The 11301-nt window shown below is 34.7% G+C and overlaps 1 protein-coding gene across 1 annotated transcript; it reads right to left on the bottom strand.

The window, feature by feature from the left end:
- Window positions 1–369: 369 nt before the first annotated feature.
- On the bottom strand, window positions 370–10862 carry LOC128239317 (T-complex protein 1 subunit beta-like). The gene is made up of 15 exons (XM_052955915.1): window positions 10755–10862; window positions 7609–7677; window positions 7248–7313; window positions 6807–6918; window positions 6370–6446; window positions 5803–5915; window positions 5270–5396; window positions 4952–5027; window positions 4597–4697; window positions 3621–3748; window positions 2975–3186; window positions 2489–2629; window positions 1935–2038; window positions 1335–1434; window positions 370–934 (listed from the first exon to the last, which is right to left on the bottom strand). The coding sequence occupies exons 1-15, from the start codon at window positions 10755–10757 to the stop codon at window positions 762–764; spliced, it is 1602 nt and encodes a 533-aa protein (XP_052811875.1). The 5' UTR covers window positions 10758–10862; the 3' UTR covers window positions 370–761.
- Between the last annotated feature and the right edge of the window lie 439 nt (window positions 10863–11301).

Here is an 11301-nt window from a genome sequence, read left to right as displayed (position 1 = left end):
TGTAAGGCTTCTTGGTTTCTCCATGTTGCTTCCATTGTTTTATTAGTTCATTTTGCTGTATGTCATGAAGTAAATATATTTTGTTGTACACATTTTGTTTGTATTTAACTGTAACATTTTAAAGTTGACATTAACACATGTTAGGTCGAAGTTCTTTTTCATCAGATCATCAGACATTTGATTTCATGACTGACCCAATATTTTTTAACATAAAGCATGTATATTTGACATTTAAATTTGAGGGTTTCCAGAAACTAGTGTTGTCCATTGAAGGGCCATAACTCATGGAACCATGAAGTGTCCCTCGCATGAATGTGTAGTAAATACCGACAAACAAGCAAATAGCGAATAACGATTGAACAGTACCAGTATTCTTACTGAAATTTTATTAGAAATGAGCACATCATGACATGTAAAATTGTATGCAAAACAAGCAATAAAGAATATAAATAGGAACTTATGAGACTTAAATGGCGTTACAAGAACTCAATGATTCTAACAAAACCTGAACACATTATCGTTCTTGCTATACATGATATGAAAACTTAATGTAGCAATAGGGTGTATCATGTATCGTATTATTTGGATTTGTTCACGAAAGGTTTATTAGCACATCACATAAACACATATCTACAAGCAGCAATACAGACTTCTCCACAAATACTGTCCTTATCATCCAAGAAATGTGCCGCAATGCAGCAAAACAGAATATTTAAAAAATAATATCCTATGTTTTATCCTAGAAAATATGTAACAGTCTATCAGTGGTCTCTCATATCAGGTTGTCGCTGGCGAGGGGCGGCTCTGACAATGTTGTCAACGCGGAGGATCATCTCTGCGGCCTCGGAGGCGGACAGAAGCACTTGTCGTTTCACCTGGAACGACTCTGTGATGCCAAGCTTCTCCATGTCCCCGGTCTCCCCACGTTCCATGTCTGTAATGGAGAAAGTTATTTTAGAATGGTTTTCATACAGAAGGGGGAAAGTTAAAGTTAAAACTTTTTTTAATGCCCCACACGTTTATAACAGCCTTTTAACTGACAAGAAATAGCAAGCTTGTTTGATTAGATTTGGATGACAAGGGATTTACGTGAGTAATTTACACATGTTTATTAATATACTAGTAACATGTGTACCTCTCAAATCCTGAAAATGTATCAATGTTTTGATAAATCTTTATATTAATCCTCACTTCCAAGTACCTTCGGGTAAATATCCTCATTGCTGATAAAATTCAAAAAGTATAACATGTCATTTCTGATGATTTAACTTTTAATGACTGTTTTAGTTCAAGACATAATGATATGCATTTAAAATCCCATATGCCATACTTACCAATGCCATATGTCTGTTTCCCCTCTGTGTGGATGGCCCGGAGCTCTGATACCAGCTGGGCACTGTCATAACCACCATTGTCCGAGATGATGGCAGGAATCTGAAAACAATCATTAACATTGTAGAACATAAAATATTTGCCAAAAATGAATGCTCTCACTCTTTCGCTTTGACAAGGCTTGCTACCTTGTCTATATACTAGCATATGCATTGTTCACATGAGTCAAAAAGGTCAATCAACAACATGAACTCAAATCAATCAAATCGATTATTCTTCACTAAGAGCTAACCAGCTTCAATCACCAAGGAAAGTCTTTAGCCAATCTTTAATTTTGATTTTTAAAATGCTTTGGAGTCAACAAAAGTTAAACACGTACATGTCTTGATATTTTAACTACATCTTTAAGATCTTGAGCTATCCCTCAATAAAAAAACGACTCTCCAAAACAGTTGGGAGTGGACTGAATGAAAACCCTGATACAATTTAGTTTGACCAACCAAGCAGTAAACATCCTAACCCACATAGCAATTCATCTGTAATCTACAGGTAGGTTGGTTTGTGGTGGTGAAATTCAAGATATAATGTACATCATTACCCACCATTCTGAGTGCCTTGGCAAAGGACTCCATGGCAACAGCCTCCTTGCCTGGGGTCTTGGCTGCAAGACGATTTACAGCCTCTGCCATTAACATCTCGGCACTGCCTGTAGATACACAGAAACAACATGAAATAGTCATACAATTGACATGATGAGGCTTAAATCCAAAAACTACAGCCCTCGATAACTACCAACATGAACAACAGACTGTATCAAGTTCACTCGACATGCATTTGTTTGTCCATGGTTATTATGTGGCTTGTCGATATCTCAGTTTAACAGTAACAACTATTAATATCAGCGTGTCAATCACTATAAGGTGTGTGAAATCTGAAGTTTTCTGCTTATCTTTCCCAAATAACAAATACAATCACATCGTTTATTAAAATGGCTAATGCAATGATCACAAAAATATCATAGAATGCCAGTTTCACCATCTCAAACGTTTTTCTTAATATCATTTCAAAAGTACAAGCAAAAAACAAGAATGCTAAGCTCAAAACGTCAAAATAAAATTTCGAACAATCTCAAGCAAATCTTGATTTTTTTCTGTACCTCCACCATAGACGGTCTTTGTTTCCTTGACAGTCTGTGTAAGAACACAGAGGGCGTCATGCAGTGACCTCTCTGCCTCGTCCAGAATCTGCTGGGTCGCTCCACGCAATACCACTGTACAAGCCTCACCCATCTTCACACCTAGGGGGAAGAATAACTCGATAAGATTAGGTGGTTGGAATCAATTTAATACCAAGTACAAGCAGTTATTATATTACACCACTGGGAGCAATTTGATAATTATTCATTAATTTGCTCTCTTGTGCAATAAAGGTTATAAGATTATGAAAACATTGTCAGTTTCCCTTTTTATATCTAACTATGGAAGAGTTTTGTTTGTTTTTTCACAAAAGTCAACTATTATCATTCGTCATGTGATTCATGTCAGAATTCCATCAAATTTGACAAGATAGACATAGTGAATATTGCTATAAGCAAACAAATGTAAATTTGAAGATGAGCAATATAACCTTCTTAGTAACCTACCAGAGAACTTGAGAAGCCTGTCCTCCCCAATCATGACTTCCTCAATCAGATCACACTCTCCGAGCTTGGCTGTCTGGGGACTGTCAAAGGTGGAGTAGATCTCACCACCGGTTACCAATGCCAAACGCTCAACACCCTCGAAGTCAGCATGCTCTATCGCCATCACTCCAGAGTCAGCGAACAGTTGCTCTGGGTAGTTGTAGATCAACTGTCTGTTGGTGTCAGAATAAAGAAAAAATACTTCTTTTTCACCCTTTTTTACCTTCAACAACAATAATCTAATGTTCGCAAACATTTTTATTCATATTTAGAATTTCTGTTCCATCATTTGAGAACTTACTCTTGGAAACATAACCAGATATTGGATATAAAATTAGCCAAAAACAATATCCAGTAAGATAGTTGACCATTTGATAGTCTTTGAAAAAACATTCATTTGACATTTCTGTTTTTCAATATCTATTCAAGGTAATATGCTGAATAATATTTGCTGAATAATATTTCCACATTTTTTTAACAGAGGGACAGATGAAAGCAACGCCACATAAACTGAAATATATATGTAGAATGGGCAAGAGTTAATCTATATGCTGCCACTTCATAGAGGGTGATATAAAGCAAGAAAACTCCCATACTGTCCCCGTACCTGTTGATGAAGACGTTACAACCATGGCTGAGTATCTTGGCAACTTTGTCCTTCATCTTCTCTTTCTCTGCTAGCTCAATCTCTGCCACCTTTGACACAGCATCAACCTTCACCTTCGAACCAAACACCTGCAAACATACAGTGATCATACAATTCAGCGACTCATTTTTTAATGCAAATTCCGAGTGCAGTACATGTATTATCAGGGGTCGACACTACCTCTTTTAAAGAGAGTACATCTACATTTCAAATCAATTGTCCCTTCCTGAAATCAAGAGTACATTCCAATTTTCACTGACATTTCATTGTAATGCCCATTTCAACATTAAATATAAACAAACTCAGATCTTTTTACAATACAATTCCCCAAAAGAAGACATTTCCAATTTTACATATAATTTTTACTGTTGATTATGCAAAAAATTGGAATTGGTCTATGGCACAATGATCAAAGGCCGTTAACTTCATTTAGGTATTCCCTATGTTAAGCTTCTTTTTGACTTAATAAAACATGCACAATTGTGCATAGTCTAAATATGGTCTGACCAACTTGCAATATAATGAGCTAATGACTAAATAATGTTCGCAGAGTGTGTAGCAGCATTTATCATTTTTAGTTGCTTTTTTAAACGTAGTAACAATTGTAGATTTAAGGTCAAGGTCAAAGACCTTTTGTTTCTCTTCCTTTTTTACGTGACCTTCACTTTTAGCATTATTTTTTTATGGTCTGAACTTTCAGACTGGGACATTGATCGGCATGTTTATTACTCTGAAAATTAACGAAAACTATTTATCCATCTTTTGATTGTTATTGCCTTGAAATTTTAGTGTCTCTACAGAACACCTGACTGTCTGTTCTAAAAAATTGAGTCTTGCGGATCACGGGACCCCTTCGTGTTGAACACTGATTATTATATACATGTGTTTAATTAAATCTCTGCCAATAAACTCCATCTTTACATCAAACTATCAGTACCTTTATTTTGTCTGTGTCCATTGGAGTATTTGCAATGAGGATTTTTGCCTTCTCTATTCTCTTTGGTTGATTGACACCGATCTTTTTGTCCAAAAGAAAACCTGTAAAGAATGTCAAAATGTAAAAAAGAGCCATCTTTTTGTCCAAAAGAAAACCTGGAAAGAATGTCAAAATGTAAAAAAGAGCCAATGGGCATTGCACGTATACAGTTTGTGAAATAATTTCTTCCATTTAGGAGTCATTCCATCCCGAACTAAAAGACTTCGTAGTAGTAGTAGCATTGTTCAAAATTGTTTTCTATCTTAAATGTTCAACTACAGTATTTTCTATGAAACCTTGTGCTGAACATGCTCACCTTCATCAAGGTAGGAATCCCGTAAACCGCCTCCCAGCTTCTTAATTATCTGTATGGCATCCAGATTGCCACTGCCCTGTAACAACACAAAGCACTTAGTTTCACTTTCCCACTATTTCATATATAAATTATATAAGTCAAATAATCTCTAACAAAGTTCTGTGCGAAATAAACACTATAACTGATGATCCCAGGAAGAATGTATGCAACATTCAAAATACAAAGGTACTTACAATCAGAACCACTCAACTGAGGACATACCTCGAGTCTGAGGACATACCTTAAGTCTGAGAACATACCTTAAGTCTGAGAACATACCTTGAGTCTGAGAACAGCCTTGACAGCAAGCTCAGCGAACATTTCCTTGTGCTGTGTGAGGATTTTAGAGCTAATTGTTGTCCTGGCGATATTGATCAGATCTTGACGAAATTTGGTAGGATCACTCCTGAAAATCAATGTTAAGCATACAATCATTTACAAAATCTGTGGTTTATGATATCATTCAGTTCAAATATGAAAAATAAAATCTCTTGATATCCAAAAATTAATGTTCTGATGAGTGACACAAAACTTGAAAGAGCGAAGTCAGCGATCTCATTTTGAAGTGACTATCAACAAACTTGAACAAAACTAAGATTTTGAGTTGCAAACTTTATGAAATCAAACAACTGTTTTATTCTGTAAAATAGTTAACTTCAAATCAAGAAACAGCACTGTTATTAAATCAACTGCAGAAACCTTAAGCAGGTTTTAAAGAGATATCTTATTTTGCAAAATTCTTGTATGTCAAAACAAATGCACATCAAATGAACAGCCCACTATATCGAAATTAGATTGAATGTGAGAATTACCCATGGTCCCTAGCAAAGTTGACGAGTGCCTTGCGAGCCTCATCTGTAGCGAGACGCCAGCCAGCTATGATTGTCTGTGGGTGGATACGCTTTGCCACCAGGCCCTCGGCCTCCTGAAAACAGGAAACATTACACATGGATTATATACATGTATGCTGCCCACATTCTTCAGAACAAGAGCGCTTCAAGCAGATTTCAGCAACTGTCCATCTTTCTCTGCTCATCTAAGGACATAGCTAGTCAAACATTTGAGGCATAGTGATGGAACTTGCAACATGACAATGTAATAATGCCATTTGAATGATTGTACCAGAGCAGACTTGTGCTGTCCATGCTACTCTTGAGAGGTTGCTGGTCCGATACCCCACAGGAGGTACATTCTCTTTGCCTCTCAAGAAGGACACAGAACTGGTTTCTTCTGGATATAGACTCAAGAATGGTTCATATCAGATTAAATTTTTCTTCACGATCCAACTATAACTAAATCAGGATCTACCCACTTTTTTTAAACACACCAGAGCTAAAAATAAATTGCCAAAGAAAATGGAATGTGTCTTCCTGACTTACTCTGAGCAGTTCACAGGCGAGAACAACAACAGAGGTGGTACCATCACCGACCTCATCATCCTGAGTCTTCGATATGTCTGGAAAATGACATATATCATATTGTTATATCGATTAACTACTATGATAATTGCATTGTAGACTTATTGGACTAATTGCATGAATTCAATTAAGACATATCAACACTGTTTCAGGGGCCCCTTGACATGTGATATATTAATGGAAACTTTTAGTTTTATTTGATTTACAAAGTTAAGGGGTTTTTTTAAAGGGAGTTTGGAATGGGAGTTTTCTCAAACAAAGCCAAAAAAAATAGCATATTCAAAAATATTAAAAAAGATATTGTCCCAAAACGCATAGTACAAATTGGTTTTTCACTTGATAAGCACATCCTATTCTTGCTATCTTTACACATTTCATGTGTTCATCTTTCTTCTTACCCACAAGTACTTTAGCTGCAGGGTTGTCGACACCTATGGAGCGCAGGATTGTGGCTCCGTCATTTGTCACCTCAATCTTATCACTACGACCCATGCTCTGAAGAATTTTGTCCTGGAAAATAGGGAACCACAATTAACACCCAGGGGTCCAAAATAAACTATATCAATATTTGAGCGTACACTACAGTATCCATATATTGCAGGGTTTTTTTAATTAGAGAATAACTTAATCAATGTGCACGTCATGCTGTCAGCGTAAGGAAATTGTGCAATACGGCCTACCTTAATAATCAATAATACAATCTTACCTGTTATACAGGGCCATTTGAAAATCATAGACCAATTTCACAAGACTCCCTCATACAGAACAAAAATTGGTAGTACTACAGTAACATATACAACACTAATATTTGAGGATATTTAAATATAACAGCTATTTACCATTCCCTTTGGTCCTAATGTACTCTTCACCAAATCCCCAATGGCAATGGCACCAACGAAGGAAGACTGAAAGTAATATGTTAGTAGACATAGCAATGAGATCGATAAAATCATTATTCAAAGAAGGAAATCCATGACATTTTGTGTGCCAACTCCTTCTGCCAAAAGACAGTGTGGGAGTGGAACAGCCTCAACATAAATGCTTGCAATGATATGAACCGTACGTAACAGCTTGATCATTTTGACTTTATAAATGTAAATTGTTCTTATTGTAATGTAACTAAATAATAAAAAATAATAATGTTTACCCAGTAAATGTTCTAACATTGCTTTGATGATTTTAATTTACACAGAAACTCACCAATCTTGCTGTCTCAGCCTTTTCTTCCTCTGCTCCACGACTGAATATCTGTACTGGGTTTAAAGACACCTGAAGAACATGAAAAACATTGTGGTAAGGCCTAAAAAAAAATACATTTGGTTCGGGTTACCCGACCCTACCTACGGAATAGGCGCCGACCCTACCGTTTTTATAGTCAATTTGAAAAAAAAAAATGAAAAATTAAAAAAAAAAAAAAAAAAATCTCGTTTATTTTTTAAATTGCTTTTTAATATTAAGTTTAAACCTTAAATGCTTATACAGAAGATAGCTTTAACACCATTCTCCAATGATGAAAATTGTTTTCTTATATAAAACCTAATAAAAAAAAAAATAAAAAAAAATAAAAAGCCTACCTACCCTACCTATTTTTTTTAAGGATGTAACCCTAACCAAACAATTTTTTTTTTTAGGCCTAATACAGCCCTCTATTCAGAGTTTTGGGAAACATTGCGGGGCCTTTTGAATTGGGTAAAATAACAGGACACCATGTTACTAAATTGGTTGTTAGATGCAAAATAATTTAAGTAGAACTAGACAAAATGCTGTGTTTATTTTCACATTATACAGGTTATTGTCTCTTTTCATTCTGAAACGATCTATAACTGCATTGATGTCTCTTTCTGAAAGTTTTCTTTTTTTTGCACTACATATGTAAACATCAAAATTTAATAAAAAACATTTAGTACCCTTCTTGCGGTCTCTTTATTTAGCTTTTTGACATAACATTGGCAGTATCTGCTGAATGCTCGTTTCATATACAGAAATCAATATAAAAGAAGCTGATCAATACAGACTGGTCGCTAGAGGCTTTCAGTTAATTTATTAATAAGCGCCTTTTGACCTAGATTATAGAGTTAAAACGGTGGTTTATAATTAGGCATTGACCAGGTTTTTACCTGGTTTTCAAATATGACATCGAACATCAAAAATGTTATTTATACAGAGATATAAGTGGTTTAATAAATCTAAACGATGGGGGAATTATTGACAAAACGTGGCGAATATCGGCCATAAATTTGCCATAAAAAGGGCTCAGCTGTAATATCAGATACAAAAATGGGGTCATACATTAACAAGATGACTTAGAAAGCAATCGGGAAAGGACAAAGTCTAAACATGTGTGTATATGGCAAATCACCAGGCCCCAACTTCTCGAAACTTCTTAAGCTAAACAGACTTAAGTAGCTTATTTCAATTAGCCAAAATACATATTTAAATTGAATTTTAATAATTGAAAAGTGGTTTATTGTGTTTATCATAAAGATAATTCCTATCTTAAGTATAAAAACTCTTTAACCCTTTAGCGCATGTATACGAGATAGGCCGACATAGCTCATTACCAGATGTATACGCATTTGGCCGACCGTATCCATTACTGGATGTAAACGCATGGCCCGCATATTTCAATAGGGTCATTTCAATATTTCAATTTTGCATCTTTCTTTTTGTAAACAATATCCCGGATGTTTATAAAATTAAAGTTTAACCTTTTGTGTATTGATTTTCCCTTGAAAATATCGTCTGCTAAATTGAGAAGGTGTTTATACTCCCAATCGCAGGTGTGATATCCCATTGTGACGTAATAAGACCACGAGCTAAGTACTGTATGGAATTTCCCCCAAATTCATTGATGCGTAAATCATTAAATATATTACGTCAGTTCAGTTTACCATTAAAATCAATTGAGATTATATTTACTTAAAGGTAATATTTTGTTTACAAACAAAAGAAACAATTAGTAAATGAGAAAATGATGGGTAAATTTTCTGTGAAGCTTATATAATGTCCATCATAGTTTTGGCTGTAAAATAGGTCATGTGCAAGCGTTTTGTTTGATCTAGATCTTTTTATTCATACCGGAAAATCATTTATCGGCTTTCTTTTTTTGTAAACAATTTTATGAGGGGGTAATAAAGTTAAACAGACACCTTGGACTGGATCTCTCAGCTGGATGACACCGGATATTCCTGACATATTTCTGTGTATTAATACACAAGAACATAAATTGTCGGCTTTTTAATCCAGATGGGTCTTTTTTATGATAGGGGTAATAAAAATTAGATCGATCCCAGCATTTTATTACCCTTTGATTTAATGCAATTATGACATTTCAAAGAAATGTTACAAATCCATCTTGAAAATACATTCACAGCTGAAATAAAATAATTTAATATTTCATCATTGACACCATTTATTAGATAATTTAATTATCTATAAAAAATGAATTCACATAAAAAAGATTTGGACACAATTATTTGGAGTAACATTGATTTTAAGGTCACACTGCTGTATTCATTTTCTCATTTTCAAATATCCAGAAAAGTACCTATGCAGATAAGGACTGCTTATCAGTAAGATGGCTATTGACTGGGAGGTGTAATCTGGCCACTTGTCTATGTGCTAAAGGGTTAAGAAATAAGTATTACACAAATTATTGCAAAACAAAAATAGTGAGCTTAGCTTAATCCTGTTATAAGGTACTTAAGAAGTTTCTAGAAATTGAAGCCAGAAGTATAAACTATAATTTATCTATTTTAGTTATTTAGTATTTGAGCTATTTTCCAACAGGAAGAAGAACAAGTAAAAAGTTGAACCATGTTGCACAACTACAATAAATAATGTGTAAAACAGTAACTAAACAAATGGATACTATTGTTTGACAGGATATAAAACATGAACAGTTATAAAACATTTACTAAAAATATAACTCTCTTTGATTCTACACCATTGTTGTTCTTACTGAGCATCAAATGACTACGATATAACAGTTCAACCTCTCCAAATCTGGGGAGATTTGTGTTAGTAAGAGTTCATGATGGTAACTGTTTCAAGTCCATCATAAATTGCAATCACTTACAAAGTACAAGGGATGATACTGACAACATTCTTTTGAATATTAGCATCACGTCTCATCCAAAATTCACCATAAACACATAAATGTTAAGGTTTAAAAGCAGATATAGAATTTCGGACATATCCGAAATAACCGAGTCAAAACATGTCGGATGGCCGAAGTCACATGTTCCAAAAATATTGTCAATACCATGAAGACTGAACTAATGTTTACACTAGTTTTAATTTGAAACAGATAAAAGTTGTCGAATTTAACAAAATCGTAAACTTACCATCTTAATTTACTGAAGTATTTTCACGTTAAGTGTAAAATTGATCGAGAAGGTTCGTGTTGCCCCGATGCTTGATGCGGTGTAATTTAATGTCGAATTCGTAATAATATCGTTGTCATCAACCGGTGCTTGCAGTTACAGGAAAATATCTCTAACGGAAATGTAAAAATGAAAATACACTTGCACTTTATAAAATAAGGTTTAGAACAAGGCAAGCAAAGGATATGCTAAATTAATATACTATAAGTATTAACGGTGCGACAATGTCACAAACGTGGCCCTGCATCGATAACAGCCACAGGTAAAAGAAGAAGTTTAAGATAGAAATATGTTCTTGGGTTTTAAACGTTTAGAGATTATATATGCATGTGAAGCTCATATATGCGATATCTCGAAGATGTACTTAAACCGGACTGCGTATTGTAGGTAATCAGTCGAAGATGTACTTAACCGGACTGAGTAATGTTGGTATGCACTTGAATAATATTTAATTACACGTTTACTAATATTACAATAAAAAATAACTTATACGCAATTCAATGACATT

Source organism: Mya arenaria, chromosome 6, assembly GCF_026914265.1.
Source record: "Mya arenaria isolate MELC-2E11 chromosome 6, ASM2691426v1".
NCBI classification, from domain to species: Eukaryota; Metazoa; Mollusca; class Bivalvia; order Myida; family Myidae; genus Mya; species Mya arenaria.
The sequence above is the reverse complement of the archived record's forward strand: the minus strand, read 5'-3'. Positions and strand labels throughout refer to the sequence as shown.

Coding starts and splice junctions, on each gene's coding strand:
- LOC128239317 (XM_052955915.1), bottom strand. Junction 6,919..7,247: donor CATTAGGACCAAAGGGAATG/GTAAATAGCTGT, acceptor CCTATTTTCCAG/GACAAAATTCTTCAGAGCAT. Junction 5,916..6,369: donor TCGCCTGTGAACTGCTCAGA/GTAAGTCAGGAA, acceptor TCCTGTTTTCAG/GAGGCCGAGGGCCTGGTGGC.